Source organism: Dasypus novemcinctus, chromosome 26 (assembly GCF_030445035.2).
Source record: "Dasypus novemcinctus isolate mDasNov1 chromosome 26, mDasNov1.1.hap2, whole genome shotgun sequence".
Lineage (NCBI taxonomy): Eukaryota > Metazoa > Chordata > Mammalia > Cingulata > Dasypodidae > Dasypus > Dasypus novemcinctus.
In genome coordinates, this window is record NC_080698.1 from 52,345,522 (window position 1) to 52,371,604 (window position 26,083).

General features: G+C 40.9%; 1 protein-coding gene across 2 annotated transcripts; it reads right to left on the minus strand.

Annotated features, from left to right (window-relative positions):
• Positions 1 to 71: 71 nt before the first annotated feature.
• CCDC174 (coiled-coil domain containing 174) lies at positions 72 to 24,140 on the minus strand. Of its 2 annotated transcripts, XR_189228.5 has the most exons (12): positions 24,013 to 24,140; positions 21,627 to 21,728; positions 20,551 to 20,651; positions 15,477 to 15,535; positions 13,673 to 13,850; positions 9,690 to 9,785; positions 8,549 to 8,691; positions 8,011 to 8,105; positions 7,387 to 7,519; positions 4,738 to 4,890; positions 2,491 to 3,645; positions 72 to 1,858 (listed from the first exon to the last, which is right to left on the minus strand). XR_189228.5 is itself a non-coding variant. In XM_004484413.5 (11 exons), the coding sequence occupies exons 1-11, from the start codon at positions 24,052 to 24,054 to the stop codon at positions 3,347 to 3,349; spliced, it is 1,401 nt and encodes a 466-aa protein (XP_004484470.1). In that variant the 5' UTR covers positions 24,055 to 24,140; the 3' UTR covers positions 72 to 3,346. The 2 variants fall into 2 exon arrangements, 1 of the variants encoding a protein (XP_004484470.1); XM_004484413.5 differs by having other exon boundaries at positions 72 to 3,645.
• Between the last annotated feature and the right edge of the window lie 1,943 nt (positions 24,141 to 26,083).

Consider the following 26,083-nt stretch of genomic DNA (forward strand, 5'->3'; position numbering starts at 1 on the left):
TTGGCAAATGTATGGCTAAACGTAGTGGGAATCTCATGTATATGGATTTAAATTTTCTCCTTTGGGAATACTGCAGGCAAACAAAATGATTTATTTGGTCAATTCAGAATAGCTATACCAAAACAACCAAAGGCCCTGGAGAAGAGATGACAGTGGAAACAAATAATTCAAAGCAATTTCTGATCCAAAACATTTCACTGAGACCTACATAGATAAGGTGTGGCTGTTTTCCCACAGATTTGGCCACCACTTGCTCCCAAGACAGCACAAGGCCGTAAGAGTAACTTGAAAAAAAAAAAAAGAGTAACTTGAATGTTTAATGCACGCCTGGGAGAAATTTATTTGCAATTCCATTAGCTACTAATGTAAGAATTATGTCTGATCAGACCATTAAGACATGTAAAAACAGATCTTTTAGCATTGTGCTAGTCCAATTCAATAGCATGTCATAGTACATGCCTTGTAAGCATCCAAGATGTGGTTAGTGTGACTGAGGAACTGAATTTTCATCTTATTAATTGAAATTTTAAAAGTGACAGTCAATTCAGTTAATGGAAAACTTTTATGTTATGTATAGAACTTGGGTAGGTGAATACTTTTTCAATTGGAAATTTGGTGAAAGCTAACCAGATAATGTATTTCTGATGAAAATTTAGCACCCAAACTGAGATGTACTGTAAGTGTAAAAACACAGCAGATTTTGAAGACTTGGTGTGAACAGAAATGGAAACTATCTCAATAATTTTTACATATTGATTACAGGTTGAAACGATATTTTGGGTAAACTGGGTTAAATAAAGCCTACCATAAAAGTAATTCCACTTTTTTCATGTGCTTTATTAAGAATTTAAATGATGCACATGGCTCACATTATTTTGGACAGTGCTACTTTGAATATAGAGCTGCACTCTACAGTATGGCTAGAACTCCTATGCCACCTGCTGGATACACTGGCACAAAACAGGCCCACAAGTAATCTGGCAAAAAACGGCCCTTACGGTATAAGAACTCTGGGTCTGAAACAAGAGGACAGAACTGGGCTCATAAACCACTGAACTAAATTAGTGCTGTTAAGAGGGAATTAGAAATAGGTTTATACAGTCTTCGAATTCCCGGAGAAAATACGACTTAGTGACACTGACCAGTAGCCAATGTGCAGACTGCCTCGCTGTTCTGGGGAAGACAAAAAGTGGTCTTTATGGCCCTTCCTGGACCATCTACTCACAGACTCACAGGTTCCCTCCTGCTGACTAGCCTTCCCATCTCTGCTTTCCTCTCAAGTTCCTTTTTCTGTTCCACCTTACAAAAGTGACCTCTCTCCATCTTTCCCTAATTTTCCGTTCATCATCAATGCTTTCCTTTTTTCATTTTCCCTTAATTCTAGCATGTAGTTTTCTTTTTAATATTCCAATACTTATTTTTGTCTCTTCTTCCTTTGTCCTACAAATTCTTCCAGTTGTTCTTAGAGTTTTTAGCTCTTACATTTAAGTCTTTGATCCATGTCAAGAAAATTTGTGTATTTGGTGGGAGGTAGGAGTCCAATTCATTCTTTTGCATGTGGATATCCAGTTGTTCCAGAACTGTTTGTTGTAAAGAATATTTTTTCCTCATTGATCTTGCTATCCTTATTGAAAATCAACTGATCATAAATGTGTGGATTTACTTCTAAACTCTTGGCTCTATTCCATTGATCTGTATTCTACACTCACGCCAATGCCACAGTTTGATTACTGTAGTTTTATGGTAAGTTTTGAAATCAGGAAGTGTGAATTCTCTGCTTTGTTCTTTCTCAAAATTGCTTTCACCATTTTGGGTCTCTTGTACTTCCATATGAATTTAAGGATCAGCTTGTCAATTTCTGCAAAAAAGGCAGCTGAGTCAGTTAGTTTTAATGCATAAATAATAATTGAAAGAGGTATTTTCCTGATTATGCTGGAAGAGTGACCATTACTAGGACTGGCAATTTTGCTGTTGCTGTGGGGTTTAGAGGTAAGTTTGCAATAAGCTGGGATTTTGTATAATGCTGTTGGATTTTGGGGCAACATGACTGACAAGGGGAAAAGTTATGAGCCTGGAGGTTAGACATACGGGTTTAAGTTCCAAATCTGCCATTTAGATGCCAAAATGACCTGGACACATTGTTTAACCTCTCAACTCCAATCTGCAATCTGTAATGAGACCGGGGATACCACCCTGACCCAGCAGTGCTGTGGGATAGAGACAATGTACAGGCTCAGGGGCTTGGGCTCCTTCTCACCTTTTCTCTCTACATGCTCTTACAGGGCCCACTGGCTGGGGAGCCGGACTGCAGCCCAGAGAGCCTGGTGAACGTCTGACTGCCTGCCTGCAGTTGTAAAGGGAACACCCCGAGGTGTGGCAGCACTGGGGAATGGGCACAGAGAATGGGGGTGTGTACAGAGGCACAGTGTCACACTTCTGGAGCCCTTCTCCCCCACCCCCTCATTATAAGCTAAGATATAAAGGACCTACCTGGTCCTCCTCAGGCTTCTGAAGTGACCTTGGCTCCTGAGAGGGATGAGGGCCTGGTGTGGACTGACAGGGTGGTAGGAAACTCTGACCAGGCCAGTAGCCTCCACTGTTGAATGTCAGTCATTCAACACACATTTACCGACACCCACTGGGCACGGTGTGCTGGTAACAGTCATTTAGGATGCTATAATAAAAACAAGTACATAACCTCAAACGTTACCTTTCTGATTTTATGAAATGCTCCTCCCTGGCCCTCCTTATCATTTCAATTACTGCTTAGTTTCCCACCATTTTCAGGGTCCATTTGGATACTAGATCACTTTGCTTTCCACATAGTGTCTCCTCCCTTGCCCTTACAGGCAGAAATTCCCCCTAATATAAGCTCCATCAACTGTCTGGAGGCTGAATCCTTGGAATAAGGACACCTGCATGGCAGCATCTGCACAAATAGTGGAATGGGATGAATCTCGGTAAGTACTGGGAATTGGTATGAAACAGGCAGGGTGAACATTTCATGGCATTGTGTAACCTACAACTTCTCCAGTTAAAAAAACAAAAAATTCATTGGCATCAAATATTACAGAATAAACACTTTCTACTCTATCACAGCTTACACATAAATCCAGATGAGAATGTCTTTATACAAATTAGGAAGAAACCACCACTCAGCCAAGTGGCAAGAGTTTCCAGAGTATCATTCACTTTCCTGCTTGCTGACAAATCCAGGCTGAAGCCTGTGTCTCCTAGGCCAAGGACGGGAAAAGGAAGTTACGATTCAGACCTGGAAGTTATTCTTTTTTCTGGGAGAGGATGGCACCACAAACAGTACAAACCCAAGTCCGAATGCTTCGTAAGTTCATGTCACTTGTTTGTAATAAGAGATCATATCATCCAGAGTTTCAAAGGTGACTGTGGGGGCTTGTGGTGGGCCATCAGGGGCAGGAGTGGAGGGCGTGTGGACAGAGCTGGGCCCTTGGCTCTGGCTAGCATGCTCCCCTGCGTCACTCTGCGCAGGACCGGGTCTGCTCCATGCCTGGCCACTGAAAGAACCACTTCTCTTTTGACCCACAAAGTAATCCGACGGTGGGGCAAACTCAGGATCTCGCTCAGCCCGGAGAGCTGACTGCCTCTTCGACCACAGTCCAAAGGAAAATTCTAGTGAAAATAAGAAAGATAATACTATTAGAACTGATTGCCAGTCAGCTGAATTTTTTGTTTTTATTATTTCATAATTATCGTATATATTTCTTAAAAGCAATCTCAAATTCTCTGGACAACAAAGGTAGCAAAAACAAAACTATAATAAAACGTATAAATAATACCTACCAAAAAAAGAAAGAAATCAGGCTAGGTAAAGGGAGTGACTATTTCTAGATGGGAAGGCTGTGTGGAGAAGGCTGACAGGCTCTGGAGACATTACCAAAAGGCACAAAAATTATGTGTGAGAGAAATGTCAAAAAAAATCAAACACATCATTTCCTTGACATGATGTTGTAGTACTACACACCAAAACACATATTTTGTCCTTTACTGAGTTTTAGAACTAAGGTATAGAAGAAACCTGTCCAAATCTAATTTGGTATTTTATTTCTATTTCTAACAGTGGCATTAAGCACAGGCCTATTTGCATTTTTCTTAATTTAGTCATGGTATTGATTCAATAGCAAGAGCTAAATGTACAAATGAAATGATCTCTTTCAAAGAGGTGTAAACTACCATCTTCTTCCAAAGAGAGGTTGCTATAGGCACCACGGTGCATTTACAGAAAACCTGGCAATGGAGGTTTTGCATAATCCAATGGAACCATATGTGAACCGAGGTTAATTTCACTGGAATGCAGACAGTTTTCAACTGATCGGAAAAGGGAGTGCTGAAAACACAGACTGCGAGAGAATACCAAACCTCGTTTTAAAAAGCTGTTCCTGAGAACTGCCATTCATCCCAAAGCTGTAAAACCACACGAGGGCAGCACAAATTTTAAAAGCGTCTTAAAAAACAAACTAAAAAACCCATCATCCTTTGTAATGATGCTTTTGTAGACCCTGGACTTCGGTGATCACACTTTCTTGTCCTCCTGTTTATAAACAGCTAGGGTCTGGGTTAAGAAGAAACAAGTTCAAGGATCTGGAGAGTTCCTTAAACCTCCAAAGACCACTAAGGTTAACCAGAATCATACTTTGATCAGGAGAAGCAAAAAATATCCTTTACACTGGAAAGGTTATACCCCTGGGGGCCCACCTCCCATACCTTTTCCTCTGTCCCACTCCCGGATATGCGGCACTCCAGGCTTGGTGTCCTTCCTCTCCTGAACGATGACTTCTACTTTGCTACTCTGGACAGCAGGATGAGGAGCTGGCATGGCTTCTGGTTCTGGTGGCAAAGGCCCAATAACATCTTCATCTACATGTGCAAGGGAATAAGCCATCATTACAATGACACTTAAAGCTACTAAAAAACAAAAAGCAAAAAAGAGGCATTCAAAGGACACAATGAGAGTACAAAAGTACTTACTAAGTGCCTGTCACGTCCCAAACAGAGGGCTAAGTACTTTGTGTATAATATTATATTTACAATCATAAGAGCTCCCAAAGTCATTATCAGTATTCCCATTTTATCCCCATTTGAGAGGTGAGGAAAATTAAGCTCCGATATGCTTCTGAGGTAGAACACGACAAGACTCAGGATTCAGACCCAGGTGCATGGACTTCAGAGTCTCTGAGTTTCTTGCTATGCCACTGTGCTTTTCCCAAACCAATAATCAAGAACACCAGAAATCCCCAAATTACTCAACTCAAGTATAAGTCTCAGACAGAGCAAGGGGAGTTAGGGTGACAAAGAACCAGAGCGTCAGGCTAGGCTCATGTGGGCTAATCTATTTTGACCCTACTGTAAAAGAAAATAGATTTTTAAGAAACACCAGGATGGCATTTCACATCTTCTAGAAATGACAGATGTTCAAGAGATAGAGCCAAAATAGAGAAACAATATGCAGAGCTTAACATGTTATGGGGCAGAGAGCATTGACATGAAACCAAACAGATGATTTTCCAATTCCCAAATGCTTCTGGTCCTGGGAAGCGGCTGTGGCTCAAGCGACTGAGCTCCTGTTTACCATATTGAGGACCTGGGTTCAATCCCTGGGGCCTCCTGGTAAAAAATAGGAAAAAAGGCACCCCAGACCCGCGCATTGTGGTGAGACGCAGGCCCCCATGCAGCTAAGCAGCACACCAAAAAGATGATGATGCAACCAGGTAGAAAAAAATATATTTCTGGTCCCTTTCAAAGCTAAACTCAAGTTTTGTTCAATAACAACTTCATCTATGTGCAAGGGAATAAGCCATCATTACAATGAAACTTAAAGCTACTTAAAGAAAAAAAAAGAGGGAAACGGACTTTGGCCCAGTGGTTAGGGCGTCCGTCTACCATATGGGAGGTCCGCGGTTCAAACCCCGGGCCTCTTTGACCCGTGTGGAGCTGGCCATGCGCAGTGCTGATGCTCGCAAGGAGTGTCGCGCCACGCAAGGGTGTCCCCCGCGTAGGGGAGCCCCACGCGCAAGGAGTGCGCCCGTGAGGAAAGCCGCCCAGCATGAAAAGAAAGAGCAGCCTGCCCAGGAATGGCGCCGCCCACACTTCCCGCGCCGCTGACGACAACAGAAGCGGACAAAGAAACAAGACGCAGCAAATAGACACCAAGAACAGACAACCGGGGGAGGGGGGGAAATTAAATAAATAAATCTTAAAAAAAAAAAAAAGAGGCACTCAGTAGGACACACTGAGAATATAAAAGCATAACCAGTATTTACTAAGTGCCCATCACGTCCCCGACAGAAGAGGGCTAAGTACTTTGTTCAGAGGTTAGGAAATGGCCCACGGCCTAGCACAAGGCTTCTGTGAGAGTTGCAGCAGCTTCTACCTGCCCCTGAGCACTCATACTCCTCTTCTTCCTTTTGGTCAGTGTCAGTTGGATACATGGCCACCTGCATGAGAGGCCATTTCCCAGCCTGCCCTGCACTAGCTGCAGCCCGTGGGACTGAGTTCTGGCCAGTGGGATGTAAGTGGATAGGTGGTATGCAACTCTGGACTCCCAATCCTAGAAGAAGCCGGTTCCCCTCCCTCCCTTCCCCTGGGCTTCACCCACGATTTGACCGTGTAGATGACAGTAACACTCCAGGGAACGGCTGAAACAGCAACAAGAGGTGGCTTGGATCTGGAGTGCCAACTGGGCAGGGCTACTAACCTGCTTGGGACACCCCACACCTCTGATCGCTAAAACAAGAGACTTCTGTCTTGTTTGAGTCATCCAGGTAGGGGTCCACTTTCTTATGGCAGGTTGGCCTATTAGCATAATTGATAGGTAAGCTGGTTTGACCACAGTATTTAATTAGGGTTCCCAAGGGAAAATGAGCTCCAGGTTCCAAATTGCCAACTTTTAGAGCACAGTCCTTTGGGTAAGTGTTGGTAAGTTGTCTATATTCCTATTTCTAAGCTCCTTATTTTACTACCTGATTCTGTGAATGTATTTCTTTTTTAAAAAAGTATATAATAACCAATTAAAGCTATACCAAAAATTTATATCTAAAGAATATATGTGTAAAAGTAAAATTTCTCTTAAAATATCTTTTGTCTAAAGTTAGTCTCAGTTACTAAATCATATTATTCTCTGAAGTAACCCAATGTAATGTTTGTTAATATCCTTGTCTATAGCCTAAAAATATTTATTGGAGCATCATTCACATCACTTTGGTCATAGAAATTGCTCCTGGCAGTACCTCAAAGATACATTGCTTGCTTAGAAAATAAAACTAAATGTCTAATTTCCATATTGCCAGTTCTATTAGTGAAACATCAGTGGAACTAAAATTTTTCCTTTTGAAGTGAAAAAGAGCCAGAATATACCTCCATTTTCTTCCTCTGCTCCATCTTCTTTTGATTTTTTCATCTTTTTTTGTCGGAGTTTGGCAAGTCTTGCTTCTAACATAGCCTTGCGCTTTTCCTTTATGTTTTCTCGTTTTGTCCTCTGATCTGTTGTCTACACAGAACAGAAAATCAGAAAATTATTAGCTTGAAGTCAAATTCCTAATTCTATTCAAAATGATGAAGTAATTAATTTTATTCTAATAGACTGATTAACTGATTTTCATGTCACCTCTAAGAAGCTTTCCTTGAGATCCTCAAAATGAAGACCTATGAAATATTCTCCTTCAATATTTTTTTAAGTTTACTACAGAGCATCCTGGAAGCCTCAACACTCTGTTCCATTCTTTAATCCCTTAAATAACTTATTTTCTCACCAAGGCCACCCCCAAAATTCCACATTTGAAACCAAATTTAAAACATCAAATTTACACAGATAACTACTGAGCAGTAACAATCTTAAAGTTGAAATACCAAAAGCATATGGGGATTTATGCAATCTTAAAATTAGCCTTTTAACTTGATATTTTTTATACTTTGGTCCTACGAGGAACCAACTGCTTAAACTCTTTTTAACACTGACTCTTGATTTAAAATCATTTGCACCTGTTCTCGAAGCATCTCCAACGTTTTCATTTGCTTGTTTCTCAGCTCTTTATCTCGGGCAAAGGCAAAATAGCCAACACCAAGTTGCCGGGCCTCTGAAATAAGTCAAAATAATCCAAAAGATTAGATCTTCCTGATAGGTAAATTACATTCAGGCCAAATTTCTAACCAAAGCAAAAAGATACGCAGTGATATTTGGCACAAATGAAAGAAGAAAAAAAAAACAAGCAGCTAAGTCAAAAAAGGTTACAGCTAATTTCATCTTATTTGCAAAGTGATAAGCAAAACAAAGATCCATTAATTTTCAGCCATGGGCTAATGGGGGAACAAACTCTTGAATTAACAGCCCTTCTGTTAGGAAGATCTTCCCAATGTAGGTATTTTTTAAAGTGAACACAGGGATACTGACACTCTCCAAAGCAGATTCCTTTATTTCTGTGTAAGAGCTGTTGCTTTATGAATACTGCTCTTTATGCTTGCCACTAGTTCAAAAGTTTTTAAAAAAGTATTTTAAAAAACTGCAAGAAAATAATGATACCATTTTCACGAATGTCTTCATAATGTATGGGTCCCATTGGCCTTTTTAGGGCCTCTCTTTCTTCATCTTCCCATTGCTGGCGCTGAAGTTCTTTTCTCATATCTTCTGATAATAAAGTTTTTTCATTAGCAGGACTAATGAAACTAGTAGGAAAAGAGAGCAAAAACTACCTTCAGATGAGAGCTGTGAGACAGAAATGTTGAAGTTCAGAAGGCTGGATCATGGATAAATCAAACTATCCAATGAAGAAGATTCCCTACAGAAGTACTGTGACTGCGACTACTACTGGGAAATGGATTCAACAGATTTCACTGATCTTTAATCAAGCACCCACTTCATGGGATGAGCACAATGGACTCCTGTCTCACCACTCAAGACAACTTTCCTTCCCCCTCTGCTCCTGGGCTGAAGAGATGGGAGGGGGCCCAGACAGGGAGGAGGAACCCAGGCTTTCTCTGGAAGGTCTCTTCTTTCCCAGGGACGTGGCCAGAGCTCAGTAGCTCAGAGCTTCTGCTCCTCCTGCCTTGAGCTGAGCCTGGGCCTATCCAAAGATGGCCTAAAACTGGAAGATTCTGGCAAGTCTCTCCTAGCACAAAATCTGCCCTTTTTAAGAGGGATTTCTTTTTTGGGATGTTGCAACAAGTTATCTTTAGACCCCAGGCCCTACAGGGAAAAAGAAAAAGTCTAGTTATAAGGCCCTTGCTTCCAAAATGCAAAGACATATAAAAAGTTAATAAGCCACCTGCCTCCCTGCCCCACTTATGTATCCAAGAATATATTAGGTGTATATTAAACACCTTTTTCCACAGAGGGTTGTCTGTTTGTTTTGGGTCTGTTCTGTACTTGCTATTCTGCAATCAGATTTTCCAGGTTAAGAAGACGTCCTTCCAAGTGAACAGGTACAGCTGCCCAGATGATCGACCATTTCATGCGCATGAGATCGTTTCCTGAGTGTGGATTATGCATGTATGTGTATGCAAACCACTAAAAAGTACTGCAATGAACACTCTTGTCCATTAAGAAAAAAAGATCTCCTTACTGAAGTAACAAAGATATCTCATTGTAAAACAGCCTCTCCCATAAAGCCAACCCTGTCTGCATTTCAGACCTGGGCAGAGCTCTGCATACCACACACACTTACAGCCTCCCCTGGAGATTTTTATCCATCTCTAGCAGATATGGCAAGTCCTTCTTCATACAGCGCCGTGATCGCCCTAAAGAGTCCACATAATCCACCCTGAAATGAAAGGGAAAAGTTGTGAAGGCTTTATACACAACGTATGTTAGGAAGTTGGACATAAATGAATGTAGGCCTCACTACCAAGAAAATGTCTCAACCTTAGAGCCCACTACTACCGCTAAGAATATGCTTTTTCTCTTCTGTGTGGTACTGATGGTGGATACATGCCTGCATTTGTAAAGATCCAAAGAAGGGAGGGAAGCGGACTTGGCCCAATGGATAGGGTGTCCGCCTACCACATGGGAGGTCTGCGGTTCAAACCCTGGGCCTCCTTGACCTGTGTGGAGCTGACCCACGTGCAGTGCTGATACGCGCAAGGAGTGCCCTGCCACGCAGAGGTGTCCCCTTCGTAGGGGAGCCCCATGCACAAGGAGTGCGCCCGTAAGGAGAGCCGCCCAGCGTGAAAGAAAGTGTAGCCTGCCCAGGAATGGTGCTGCACACACAGAGAGCTGACACAAGATGACACAACAAAAAAAAACACAGATTACTGTGCTGCTGACAACAACAGAAGCAGACAAAGACGATGACGCAGCAAATAGACACAGAGAACAAACAACCGGGGTGGGGGGTGGGGGGAGGGAGATAAATAAATAAATAAATCTTTTTTAAAAAAAAAACAATATGCTTTTTAAAGTTAAAAGCTGGGAGTGGATATAGCTTGAGCAGTTGAGTGCCCGCCTCTCACATGAGAGGTCCTTGGTTCAGTTCCCAGTGCCTCCTAAAGAAAAAACGAGCAAAAACAATGAGTAAACTGACGAGGAAGCCTTCTGGGAAGAAGGGGGGAATAAAAAGAAAACAACAACATATTTAAAGTTGTAAGTTGACATACAATAAACTCATTGTGTCCTTCATTAAGTCTTCTCTTTAGAAACTGCAGAAAGATCACGTATTGCTCTGATTTCATAGGCAAATCACCCGTACAATATCTTAATCTGGTTTAGAAAATTCCAAATATTTTGTCGGGATCTTAATAACTACTCTGTATCCCAGATTCTCAATTTATTCATTTCTTCAGAGTCTACCCAAATCTGACATTTTATTCCTTCCTTTGTTTTTCTAATTGGTATAGTTCTCCCTCACTGAATTAGAAATGTCTTAATCCCAGGCGTGGTATTTTTGGACTCTCCATCAGGAGGAAGCTAGGCAACACACATCCTCTTGTCCCATGGAAGTCTCTGGACAGCAGTCCAGTCTACTGTCCTTTCCCCTGTCTTCCTGTTTCTTTATCACCACCCAAACTAGAGAGTATTTAGACAGAGGAGCCAGGGAGATGGCAAGGCAAAACGAAATACTCTGACTTCTCCACAATAGGCAATATGGACAGATTTTCATGGAAAAACATTTCATTTGTATTATGAGGCAACAGGTTATTTTTTTTAATTACGGGCAGGGAATCTCCCTTACCTTTAGCAGGATACTGAACACACAGCAGGTGGCCGAAAACTAGCTGAAGGTCAGATTTCCCTGTGTGTGGCTTTGCTTTTGTTGACAGTTTCTTTCCTCTCAAATATGCTGATTTCAACTCTTAGCCAATGAATTAAAGACTGAATGTCGGAGAGCCCTAAAGCTGCTTACCAGGAGAAATAAAACCTCCAATTGCAGAAAACAGTTTCTTTCTTCCTTGCTTTTTTTTTTTTTTTTTTTTTTTTTTTAATGAATGGGGGAAGAAAAATCATCTAGCCAGATGGTCTGTGTAATTATTTACAGTTCTTTTGCAGGAAGATTTTCCACCACCTGGAATTTAACTACCGAAAGGCTTTTATAAACAGTCACAATTCTGGAGCTTAATTTAAAAACAAAACTGTGTCAGAACTACTTGTAGTATGTCTCCCTTCACCTTCAACATATGGTAGCATGTGACATCTTAGATTCGCCTCCAAATTCTTCAAATTATGGACAAATTGCTTGTAATCATTCAGGCATTAATAAGCCAAAAACAAAAAACAACAAAAAACTGCATTAGATCTTCTAAAGAAGCTGAAACTCAGCTATGAAAAGCAATCACCAGCTATTCTGTTTCTGGAGACCTCCAAAGCATACAGATCCCAGCAAAATAGAAGTGTGGCAAGAGAGTACTCAATAACTGCTCTATTTAATCAGCAATTGCTGAGCAACCTCTTGAGGCAAAGTCTCACTTGAGGTACTGAAGGTAATGCAAGGAGGAATAAGACATTTGCAAAGGGCTCTGGGGGAAGCTGAGGTACATGCCCACGCAATGCTGACTAACAACACCAGGCAGTATTATGAAGACTACCAAACATTCGCCTCAAATCTTTTTCTGGTAATGAGGCCTAGTATGTGTCAACAGTAATATTAGAAGGATAAGGTTTGGGGAGCAGATGTAGCTCAAGTGGTTGAGTGTCTGCTTCCCACGTATGAGGTCCTAGGTTCAATCCCCAGTACCTCTGAAAAACAAAACAAACAAAAGAAAAAAACATTGGGGAGTGGGTGTAGCTCAGTGGTGTGCCTGCTTCCCATGTAGGAGGTCCTAGGTTCAGTACCCGAGAAGTCCTAAAAAAAAAAGTAAGGTCCAAAGGAGCTGTAAGTATATTAAGTGCTGCCAAAATTCAGGTAAGTGAGAAATCACTTAGAATAGAAATGATGAAGACAGACTCCAATGAAAGAGACTGTATGTGCTTCCCTTCTGGTTCCTGAGAGCACGCAGCCAGCTAACCTGCCCCAGGGGGTACAAGGTTTTTAGAAGATAGATAAAAAGACACCTGTTTGATCCCAGTGAGAAGGCTCTTTCTGGAGCACTCTGGACACTCTCAGTGGTATGAAGATGTGGGTTCTCTGTGGCCCACAGCAGGAGGAACTGCTCCCCATAGCTCATAAATGACTTCTGCCCACAGGGTCAAATGCTGACAGAAGGTCAACAAATGCTGCAAACTCTCATAAACAATGAGGATATCTGAGCATTGCTGAGGCAGGAAGGTGGGTAGGAAAATTTCCCAGGAAATTTTCATAGCATCAGAAATCTCTAAGCAATTTTTAAGCACTTCTGAACAAGTTTCTAAGTAACAATATCTTAGGAATAAAAACTCATATTTATAATGGAATTTCCATTCTGGTCTCTTTACTGACTGACACATTGTTCTCTTTGTAAGGAAAAGACTAGTTTGGTTTCTTCCATAATTCATCTAAGTGTATGTAAAATTCAGAATAATTTATCAAATAAAGGTTAATAAAATATCTGCATATACTCCACATACAGCAGTTTCTTGGGTACCATAGAACACTCTCACTTCCTGAAGGGAGTCTAAGCCAACTTTCTGGGAATGGGAATTAGGTATTATTATCTGTATTTTACAGATGAAGAAACTGAATCTCAGTGAGATAAAGAACCTGATGAAGGTTATACTACCAGTAAAGGTGGCACTAGAGCTGTCCAAGACCAGGGTCAACAGTATTTACACCACACTGCTAGAAAATGTCTCAGTCAGAGTGAGACTTGTGCCAACTTCTCTTTGCTGGAAACAGAGATCATTACTACCTAGACAACGACCATCCCCAATGTCTGCATAAGGACAAGAGGGGCAAAGGAATGGGCTTCTGCCTAAAGAACTCTTTCACATTAGTGAGACAATTTTGTTAGTAGAATTAGGCTTACTGATGTAATCACAACTCATTCCTGTGCCTGGCAGAGTGCTTGGAGCTAAACTAGGAGCTCCGTCATTATTTGAAATTATTATTATTTCTTTGAAGCTACTGCTTTTATATCTGTAATAACCCAATCCAATTTACTTAAAGGGGAGCCTCAAAAGAAAGAAAATGGTAGAAGAATAAAGAGAAATGGTTCACTAGCAACCAAACAAAAATGCTCTCAAAAAGCAAAATGCAAGTCTGACACGGTTAACAGGCGCTACCAGCATAAAACCACAAACCACTCTTCACTGGGGTCCTCGGGAGGAGGGACGTCTCTTTCAGAAAGACTCTCTTCATCATCATCCCCTTCTTCGGCCTTTCTAGGACCTCTACTTGCACCAAATGCCTCCATTTCTTTGCGTTTGTCTATGATCTTCTGTGTGAAATCCACAAGGTACATGTCCTCCACTTCTTCATCTAGGACATAAAAATAAATTTTCAGACCGTTGACATCAAAGAAGAAAACCATGCAAGGAATAGATAGTGAACAGTCACAGCCATCTGCTGGGCTGCTCCTTTATCTCTGAGAGTTCACCAGCGGGGGCCTCCACCCCTCCAGGACTGCTTGCAGAGACACAGAGTCACCATGGGGCCGCCAGTGAAGCTGTAAATAGGTCAACTGAAACATACCCATACACACACACATAAAATCTTTACAACGCCTAAAGGTTTCTGCTGCCTTGCCAATACCCTAGCTGAGTAAAGCAATACCATTTCAGAATGCCATTTCAAGATAACACAACCACTTGATTTCAAGAAACACACTGGCCAATTGCCTAATACAGAAACAGAGCTATATTTCCCACATCAGCAGATCAGTACAACAGAACATTTTTGATATAATATACCCCGGTAATCATATGAGCTGTATCCCTTAACCCTAGGTATATACTGGTGGTATGTTAAGTGGTTTAAGACTATAAGTAAGAGAAGTCATCTGAATGAACACCACTTTTAGGCTAAAACACTGCAAGTTAAACAGCAATCCATTACTTCAATTTCATTTAATCCAGGATATTTGGTGTATTCCCAACAATGCTTACTTGAAGTTCCATTATGCAAGATGTAAGATAAAGTCACCTGAGTCTTTTTCTCCAAGGACAGATATTAAGAGAGCTTGAACAAACATGAAGCTCCCCATTTACTGGGCGGTGGTATTATCCCCACTTTACGGTGTTGCCTTGATGGCCTGATCTTCCAGAGCAGGGCCATCACTCTTGCAGACAAAGTGCCCCAGCTGTCTGGGATAAGCAGCTCAACTTGATCTAGAACCTGCTCCTGCTGCCCCCTTTCCCGCCCGCCCCGGGCCCAGGCACACTAGCCTGCCCTGCGGAGCTCGGGCCTCTCCTCCCTCTGCTGATCTACTCTCCACTCTCCCTCTGCAGAGTCTCATCCTGCAACCCTCCAGAGCCTTGAAACCCCTGCTGGAGCCGGCCTTCTCCCAAAGGAATTCCCCGACTACATCTTCACTCTTCCAGACCTAAGCTCTGCCTTGTAACATTTCTTCTTCTGTTACCTAACTGTGGGTTGAGTTTTCTTTTTGGGGGTAAGGGTGAGGAAAAGGGGATATATATTTTTTTAAACTTTAAAGCAATTATAAGTGCATCATAGAAAAAGCAGATAATAGAGAAAAAGTAAACATAACTCTACCATCCTGACACAAACATAATTTCTCCTAGACCTTTTTTTTTTTAAACATAGCTTAAACTATGTAATTGTAGCCTATTCAGACCTTGTTTCCTCACTTTGCTTTGTGATGTGCCATTTACCTCCATCTGATGACACCCACCTTGAGGGCAGAGGCAGGGAATCAGGCTTACGTTCTATTATTTTGCCCCCTCACAGCACCCAGCACACTGCCCAGTACCCACTGGGCAACTGGGAAATCACTGCTGGTTCTTTTGTATCTGTGCTGCCACAGAAAGTAATCAATTTGATATTTAAATTTCTACCTATTTTTGCAGTTACTTTAACACATAATGTAACACCATTAGGGCTCTATGAATGAAAGAAAATGAAGTATAAATGAATAATTGCATTTACCTATAAAGTCTCCTTTAGTCATTTTTTCATATAATTTGGCTTTTTCTTCCAATTTTTCCCTAGGACAAAAAAAGACAAATATTAGAAATGGTTTTACAGCTGTCACTCCTAGAGAAGTGTCCTACTCCCAGCTTAACTGCTGGGATCTGCCAAAGGACCTTCCATGTCAAAGTGGCCATGGCTAGAGTTGACCATCCCTTCCTGTAAGTCTAACCCTTCACTCTCTAAGGAAACCCGAACTCTTTCAAGGTCCTCCCTGATCTGGCTCCACCTACATCTCAGACTTCCTATCACTCTGATTCAATCATATCGACCTTCCTTATTTTTTGTCAAGTGCTGCCCCTCCCCCAGATCGCTGGCACCTCATCATTCTCTCGGCCTCACAGTTCTCAGACCTGCTCAAGATTCAGGTCTCAGCGCAAATGTCACCTCTTAGAGAATCTCTCCCAACACCCTTGCTTGCTCTCTATCTTTTGGGCTTATTTTTCTCCAAAGAGCTTATTACTACCTTAAATTATATTATTTGTTATTTACTATCTGCTTTACCAAGTGAAATATAAGCTCCATGAGAGCATGGCCCATATTTATTTTATTTATCATTATATCCCCAGTACCTAAAGCAATACCTGGAGCCTAGTAGGTGCTCAATAAATAGTTGATGAATAAGTAAATCAATGAATGATGCCAAATGCAACTTAAATTCAATGCAAAGAAAGAGAAACATGTCCAAAGAAAAACGTTTTCTTTCAGTAACCTTCCGAAAGGATCAACAAACTCAATGCAAAACTCTTTGCATTATTCTTTTTAAACAAGGGTGCCTCATCATTTATGGCTTACTAGACTTCTCTAAAGGAGCTAGGAACTAACCACTCATAAGTCTTGTTAAAAATATGATAATGTCTATAGTTTTATACAGAGCATGAATAATATATTCATGACATAAAGCTCAAAAAATAAACATCAACCTTGGTATTTACCAAGGCAGCATCTCTGCTCACATTAATTCTGATGACATTTATTTTTTTAGTGGAAAGAGATCAAGTAAGAGGGCTGGCAATTTTTATTCTAGAAATATTTAATGAAGCCCCAAAGAGGTCATCCGAGTTTCCGTTGTGAGTGGCCACACTTAATCATAATGGAAAATTTCACTCCTAATGACATCTACAGGCAATAAAGAGCCCTGGTTGCATGGCTGTATGCTTCTGAACAAGTTACTTGCTCTGTCTCAGTTCTCAGTTCCCGTATCTGTAATAGGTGAGAACAACAGTGTGGCCTCTTAGGGTTGTCATCAAGAGTAATTAGAAAAAGAAAAGAACAAAAGAAAAGGAAAAAACCCCAACAATAACACATGTAAAGCCTGGCATCAATCATGTCATCCTTATCATCATCTATCTCAGAAAGATTCCACTTATATTTTATACGTTCATTCAACAAGTATTTATTGCATGCTTTCTGCATGCCAAGCACTATTTTGGATGCTGAGGATTCAGCAGTGAATAAGCCAGAGACCCACCTCTCACAGAGTTTACATTTTAGAGGGGGCAAGAGACACTAACTGAATCAATGAAAGAGAGGATTTGAAACAGTGAGAAGTGCTGGGAGGAAATAAAAGCAGATGTGGTCATGGAAGCCCTTGGTATGCATTAACAGAGTGCCTGGAGGGCCAGCGTGGGCTTACTGGGCTTTCTAATATACTAATTTGCTTTGTTTCAGAGGAGATTCAATGTAACAAGCTATATCATCACAGATTCTTACCAGCTTAATGAAAACAAAACTTAAAAATATTTTTAAAAACAACAGCATGGGTGAAGCAGATGTGGCTCAAGCGACTGAGCTCCCAGCTACTACATGAGAGGTCCTGGGTTTGGCTCCTGTGCCTCCTGGAGAAGGTGAGCTGCTGCAACAGGCAGGTGCAGTGAGTTGATCCAACAAGAAGACACAACAGAGACACAAAGAGGAAAGACAATGAGAGACAAAATAAACCAGGGAGCTGAGGAGGCTCAAGTGATTGAGAGCCTTTCTCCCACGTGGGAGGTCCCAGGTTCAGTTCCTGGTGCCTCCTAAAGAGAAGAGGAGGAGACACAGAGAGCATATGACAAATGGACCCAGAGAGCAGATAGCGAGTGCAAAACAACAAGAGTGGGGAGAATAAATAAATAAAATAAATCTTAAAACAACTAAACAGCATGGGAGCGGATGTGGCTCAAGTGGTTAAGCACCTGCTTCCCACATGTGAGGTCCCAGGTTAGCCCTGGTGCCTCCTAAAAATAAAGAAACAACAAGCAAACAAATGGAAAAAAATTAAAAACCAAGTCCAGGAGCCAATGTGGCTCAATGGTTGAGCATTGGCTTCCCACATACAAGATTCAGGGTTCAATCCCCATTCCTGGTATCTCAAAAACAAACAAAACAAAACCAACAACAGCAAAAGAAAACACACAAAAAAAATGGTATCTGGTTGGAACACTAACTTAGAGAGGGTAGTCAAGGAACACCTTTCTGGTCATATTTGAACTAAGGCTTGTATAGCAAGAAGCAGCACATTATGAGAGGATCTAGAGCAGGGATCTAAACCAGGGGTTCATGAGCTTGATTGAAATTCAAAAAAACATTATTCCTGTGGGGATATGTTGGTACAAGTGTGATATATTTATTAAATAATATAGGGAAGCAGATGCGGCTCAAGTGATGGAGCTTCTGCCTACCATATGGGAGGACCTGGGTTTGATCCCTGGGACTTCCGTGAAAAAGAAGAGGAAGCATGCCCGTGCGGCAAGCCAGTGCCCGCACGAGTGCCTGCATGAGTGCCCACGTGGTGAGCCAGTGCCCCATGCAGATGAGTCACACAGCAAGATGATGACTCAGCAAAAGAGAGACGAGGGAAGAGTCATGGTGAAGCGCAGCAGAAACCAGGAACTGAGGCGGCAGAATTGACAAGGAATCTCTCTTCCCATCAGAGGTCTCCAGGATCAAATCCCAGTGAATCTGAGAGGAGAGAAAATGAGAAGAGAAGACAACACAGACAGCAAAAACAGCAGGGTGGGAGGAGGGGAAGTGGGGTAAATAAATAAATAAATCTAATAATAATAATAATAATACACAATATAGTGTGGACTTAGTAAGGGATCCATGAAACAAAAAAGATTAAGAACCCCTGATCAAGAGGAAAAGCAAGTCAGGCAGAAGGAATATGAAGTGGCAATGAGTTCAGCATGCTCAAGAAGGAAAGACCACTATGGTAGAGGGTGATGAGCAGAGGAGAAAGTGGTACAAAATAAAGACAGAGAGACAGGGACAACCACAAATTGGAAAGAAGAGTTTGGATGCAGTGTACAGGGATGCCCCAAACAAGACATGTTCAAGTCTTAATCCCTATTCCTGCGGGTGTGAATCTGCTTGTAAAAAGGATCTTTTGAAGATGTCACTATTAGTTACGGTGTGGCCAAACTGAATTGAATAGGAAGGACACACAAGATCGCCTACATAGTATTCTTACCAAAAACGTTTAACCTGACTCTAATTAGACTGTGGAACACTGTAAAAATAACTGGTCTAGACCCTTCAGAAACATCAGTAGCATAACACAGGGGTTGGGGGGGGGGGGGGAGAGAAAGAGAAGGAAACTGTTCTAGATAATTCTAGAGTAAAAGAGACTGACAGTTTGATATTATTTATGCATTTCAAAGAGATATTGATTGTAAACTGTTCCTCTGGGCATGATACCCTTTCACTGATTTAAATTCAAAGACTTTATGTTTACTTGATTAAATCAAGATTAGGGCTTTGACTCGACCATGTCATTAGGGTTTGCGGGGTTGAGTCCCTGCCCTCTTGGTGGGCTGATAAAACAGACACTCACACAGAAGTAGACACACAGAGAAGACACACAGAGGAAGAGAGACAGCTCCACAGACATGACAGAAGCCTTGGGAAGAAAGATGAGCCTGACAGTTTGCAGATGAAGAGAAAGGAGCAGCGAGAAGCCCTGAGCAATGAACCTTACACCAGCCTACAGCTGGGATAGGAAGAAGCTGGGACCACGGAGCCTTAAGAGGAAGAAGGAAGGCTGAACCCTCACAGACATTGCCAGCCATCTTGCTTTAACACATGGCCGATGACTTGGGATGAGAAAGTACCTCTTATGGTACCTTGAGTTGGCCTCTTTAAGGGCCTGGTGACTGTAAGCTTCCACCCCAAATAAGTACCCTTTAAAAAAGCCAACAGATTTCTGGTACTTTGCATCAGCACCCCTTTTGGCTGACGAATATAGTGACTAAAGAGATTTGGCAACTAAATGCAATGTGTAATCTTTGGTTGAATCCTGGATTAATTTTTTTAAAAACTATAAAGGACATTATTTATTAGCACAATTGGGGAAATCTGAATATGGATTATATATATATGAATTATACATAGATAATACTATTTATCAGTGTTAATTTCTCAGGTGTGGTAACAGTATTATGGTTATATAGGAGAATGTCCTTGTTCTTAAAAGACATACACTGAAATTTCCAGAGGTGAAGTATCATGATGCTTACAATTTACTTTCAAATCATTCTAAAACAAAGTCATTTTCTAGATACCTACATACACACAGCACATGTGTGCATGTGTGTGTGAGAGAGAGAGAGAGAAAGCACACAAATGTGGCAAGATGTTAACTGGTGAATTTAGGTGAAGAGTATTAGAATGTCTATCATACTCCTCTTTCAATTATTCTGTTAGTTTAAAGTTTTTCAAGATAAAAAGTTAGGGGGAAAACGTTAAGGTTCCTAAATGCTTATCATACCTCTAGCCCAGAATCACACCATAAGGAACTTCTTAAACTCCTGTTGATATTCTCAGTCCCTACCAAAGGCTCAAAGTGGGACTCTATTCCATCTTTTAAACTGTTGTTATATCTTATTTTCCTGTAAGAACTACCGATATATTTGCAAGTTATAATAAAGAGTATTTAGTTAGGAGAAGGCTAAAAATTAAAATTGCAAATTAAAATGAATGAAATTTGGACTTTCATTTCTTTGCCTGGACAGCCTCAAAGATAACTACATTTATCAGAGCTTAACTTTACCTTGCTTTATCTAAAGTCTTCTGTTCCTCAATCTTCTGCTCAACATCCTTTTCAGCTCTATTCGAAACTCCTGCATTCTGTTTGCTCCAGATACTTGGCTTCTGGAGAGTGATTTAAAAAGACATAATAGAACCACCACATGATTGTAAAACATCTCTACTTGTGCACCAGGGGAAAAAAAAATGCAGCTCATTAGACCTTAGGAATCAATTCAGATAACTAAACCTAAGGAAAGCTAACCTACGTCCTGCAAATAGATAGACTATACATGGCACACTTGGAGATGAACAAAAATTTTAAATTTTGTAAAGAATTTCTTCACACAACTACATTCAGTTACTTGTCTACTATCTTTTACCTCCAGAATGATTACAAACTAACTCAAGGCTTTAATGAAAATGTATACGTTTTAGAAAACTAGTAATACAGATAATAGATATCATTTCTCTAAAGTTTGAAACTCATTACAACTCTTATAGACCCTGATACATTCTGGTATATTTTTATATTATCTAATTGTTTATCCTGGTTTTGGATTTATAACACCTATATAGCCAGATGACCGACCACCCATGAAAATGTAAACAATCTACATATTAATAGCATGTACTTTTCCAAAATAAGTGTTAAAGAACTGGAGCATTATCATGTGTTTTAAAATGATTTTTCTTAAAAATATAAATGTATTTGTTTATTTTTAGGCGGTACCAGGGATTGAACCCAGGACCTTGTACATGGGAAGCAGGCCCTCAATTATTAAGTTACATCTGCACCCTAATAAGAGTTGGTTTTTTCGTTTGTTTGTTTTGTTTTGTTTTGTTTTTAGGAGGTATCAGGGATTGAACCCGGGAACTTCTACAAGGGAAGCAGGTGTTCAACCACTTAAGTTACACCTGCTCCCTTTTAATTATATTTTAATACTTAAAATATGTCATGCAGATGCTGAAAATAGAAGACAGGGACTTTTTTCTTAACCTTTAAACACACAGGATATTACTGACACTTTCGAAAAACTTAAATATGGTATAATTCCCCCAGGTTTGATGTCAATGGAAACAATGAGAGCTTATTTTCACCTTATTAGCTTTTGGTTTTCCCAAAACTCCAGAATCTTTCAGAAGTTTTTCTTGTTTGAATTCTTCTTGTTTTCGGAAGAGTTCGGCCTTAAGGTCTACCAACTAGAATAAAACCAATAAGCACACAAAAATATTTAATTAATTCTAATGGGTAATTGGTTTTCTAAGTTACTGTAACTCAAAGCAAGATTTTAAGTTCCTCTAAATCAGGGGTTCTTAACCTTTTTTGTTCCATGGACACCTTTGCCAGAGTCCACACTATACTTACCAAGTATACTAAGTCCACATTATACTGTGTATTATTTAATAAACAGATCACACCTGCACCAACACATCCCCAAAAGAATAATGTCTTTTGAATTTCAATTAAAGCTCATGGACCCCTTGTTAGGAACTCCTGCTCTAAATGGACAAAATAGATACAAAATTAAATGCTTTAAAAATGTACAATCCAGTACAAAATAAAACCAAGCCATATTTTATTCCAGCCCTCTTGCAAATACATTTCTATTCTAACTTTCAACAATCAAGGCTCTCCTCTGGGCAAGGGGACAGTGATGAAGTCTGCATCTTTTTAGACTGAGACTCCACTAACATTATTAACTGCCTTCTCCTAACCGTCAGTGCACTTGGTTCTTTCATATGGTAGTCTCTTTCTACTGGGAAATAAATTTCTTCACTAGGAAAGTATCTAAGCATGTATGTATGTGACAACACTGAAGAACAGGATCATGAATTAGACACACTTCCCTGATTTAGCCTACAATCTAGTAAGAAAGTTAACCTATGATACCAGTAAAATATAATGAGTGACTTTAAGAGTGGAAGAGAATAGCAAAAAATTCAGATAAAGGAGCATTCCCTTCTCAGAAAAGGCTTTGAGTTGAGCCTTAAAATACAGGTAATATTTCAACAACCAGATATAAAGTAGACTGAGTGAATGTTGAGAACTGCTCCAAGGATGTTTTAGTATATTTTAAAAGCTACAAGTTTAGCTGTATCAAAGGGTTCAAGAAAGGGAGAGGGCCAAGGAGAAGGTTTATAGGGCAGCTGGCTAATACCTGGGCCTATCCCTCAGTTGAACAGTTTTCTTTTTAAGGGTCCAAAATGCAGCTGCTTATAAGCATGGACATTTGTAAATCAGATACTAGAAAGCCCGGTGTAGCTGAATGACTTTTAAGGGGAATCAAAATGACTGAGTTCAATGATTTTTAATTTGGAAGAAGCCTATCTAAAAGTAACTTTGATGGGGATTTTAATAATGCAGTTTCATTTCAAGACCTATAGTCTAAATTTTTAAAAACAAGTGGAGACCTTTCACCTTTTCTTCTAAGCCTCCTAGCCACATCAGTTTTCCAGATGACATTTCTATGAGGATTATTTCTAATTTTAGGCTGTTAGGATAAAATGACTAACATTTACAGCTTTCTGTTCCTAATCCTCAAACAAGTACTGATTTTCAGTATTAGATGAGAAAAAGGGGCTCAAATATGGGGACACTTAGATGTCTTTGTTTGTACACCCTTTGCATCTTAATACACTGTAGTAGATTCAAGATTAAATAAAAACTTAGACAACTGGCTCTGGTGTAATAGAAAAGATAGTAAATTTGGAGTCAATTCGACTGAGTAAATCCGGCTCTATCACTAAAAATTTTGTATGTTAAGGTGGGGTGTGATGGGAGTATGTGGAAGTCGCCTCAATTTCCTCATTTATAAAACAGATATGTCAATAGCTCCTACATCCTAAAGTGGTGGGGAGATTTCAATGAGATAGGGCATATAAAGTACAAAATAGGTACTCGGAACAGGTTTTATTCCAAGAAGCAGCTAACTTAACCAAACTGCTTACATCCTGCGAGACCTCAGAGCTCTCAAGCAGCACACCCTATGGGTGTATTAACAACTGCCGAATTCCTGGCTGGGAAACGCTGGGCTCCATAGGATCCCTAAGGAAGAAGTAACGCTCCCTAATGTTCTTGGAGGACCTTGCTGAGTCTTTCCCCCAGATCAGGAAGAGAAAAGTGTCTGCAGAGCAAGGACAGGTTGGGGTCCCTACTCGATCACTGAAGGAGGTAAGGCGGTAGGATCCAGGTCCTTCGGGTAAGGCAGGCCTGGTCGGATTGCAGGTGAGGGGAAGCAAGGAAGACTGCTGACGGAAGGAAGGCACCGCGTTCAGGTTCATGTCTGAGGGGAGAAGCCTGGTTCAGGACGCTGTGAGTACAAAGCGGGCCCAAATCCAGGTTCCTGTTTGAGTGGAGAGGCCACGTCTGGATCTCCGAGTGAAAAAACCAAGCTAAATCGAGATTCTTGTTTGACTTTCAACAAACACTAAGGGAGGCAGGGAAAACTCGGAACCCGTAGCATCATGTCACACCCGCACTCACCGAGGAGGCCGTAACGTCCAAAGGCTTTTTCCTCCGGTCCATGGCTGGATCCGACTGTCCAGACCCAGAAGGGAACCCCCGCCGGTCCTCCAAGTCCTCAATACCTGGCTTCCGGCGCAACCGGAAGTGCGTGTAATGATGGCTACCGCGAGCAACGAGAGTGTGAGGCGCTGGCGCCATCTTTGGAAGGTCAGAGTGCTGCGCATAGTATTCGGGTACCATTTTGGGAAGGCTGAACTAACTGCTAAGGTCATTCTGAAGAGGGCGGAAGGAAACATGCTCTAGGGTCGCCTCCATCTTGAGAAGGACAGAATACAGCTTTCGGTTGATGGACGCCATCTTGAGTGGGGCGGATTGGGTGGACGACCGTGATGGTGTCATCTTGGAGAGGGCGGAGTGAACTAAAGTTTCTGCATAGTGAGAAGACAGGTAGATTAAAAGGAGTGGAAACACTATATCGGGACCTGGGACTTTTCACGCGTTTTACTTATGTCTCACAAAAGTCATATGAGATAAGGAATATTATATTAATCTTAGTAGAAATAATAGCTAACATTAATACATGGTTTACTATGTACAGATTTCAACTGCTAAGAACATGCTCTCCGGAAGCATACTTCTTGGATTGTAATCGTTGCCTCACTACTCACAGGTTATGTGACCCTGGGCAAGTTACTTAACTTCTCTGGGCCTCAGTTTCCCAATGAGGAAAAAAAAATAGTATCTACCTCATAGCGTTGTAATGAAGATTAAATGAGTTAAATGAGCTAGTCTCGTTAGAAATATTAATGATGAGGGGAGGGGAGGGATATGGTGGAGTTCTCTGCATGGGGTTTGTATTATTTTTGTAACTGTCTTGTAAATTTGAAAGTATTTAAAAATAAAAAGTTAAAAAATTTTTTAAATAATTATGGCAGAAAGAATGATGACCCCCGCCCCCCGCCCCCAGAGAAGTCCATGTTCTAATCCCCAGAATGGAATTTTGCAGATGTGGTTGAATTAAGGATCTTGAGATGGGAAGATTATCCTGTATTATCCAGGTAAGCCCAGTATAATCACACGGGTCCTTATAAGAAGGTAGCAGGAGGGTTAGAGTCAGTGAGAGAGGTTGGAAGATGCCACGTTAGTCACTTTGAAGAAGGAAGGGACCACCAACCAAGTGATACAGGGAGCCTCTAGAAGCTGAAAATTCAGACAAGGAAATGGAGTCTCCCCTGGTGCCTCCATAAGGAATGCAGCCCTGCTGACACCTTGGGTTTAGCCAAATAAAGCTAATGCCAGAGTTCTGACTTAAAGAACTATTAGAGAATAATTTTGTATTATTTTAAGTCACTCATTTTTCAGTCACATTTTACAGCAGAAATAGGAAACTAATATAATGATAACAGTAGCAGCAATAGCATTTATTACATGCCAAGCATGTGTTGGACTCCTTACATGAATTATCTTAAATGGATTTTTTAATCCTTGCAAAAATACCAGAAATGGGAGCTATTATTCCATTTTACAGATGAAAAAAGTGAGGTCCAAGAAGTTAAATGACAGGTGAAAGGTCACTTGCCAGCTAGCAAGTGATGGCACCTAGAGTCAAAGAATAACTCAAAAACATTGACTTAATAATTTGCATGCTATTTACTTTGTAAGGAGGACAGCCAACATAGATTGATGTCATCTAAGAAAGTTAAGAAGAGGATTTATGTCAAAGAGAGAGAAGAGGGGAAAGGGGAAAACATGCAGCTGGAAAACCATGAACTTTGGTTTTCTTTCCTAGCTGGCCACTGACAAGGAGACCTGTCAGGGCGTTCCAGAAAAAAACATGTTCTTAAACTTAATGCATTCCTCGAGGTGTGATCCCATAGTAAGTGGGATTTTTTCTGATGAGTCTACCTCAGTTAGGCGTGGCCCACCTCAGTCAGGCTGGGTCTCAGTCCTATTACTGGAGTCCTTTATAAGCAGAATGAAACTCAGAGAGAAAGCCATGGGAAGCCAGGTCAGCAGAACCCAGAAGAGAATGGAGAAGCCAGGAGAGGCCCCCATGGATGTTGCCATGTGACAAGGATCAAGGATCACT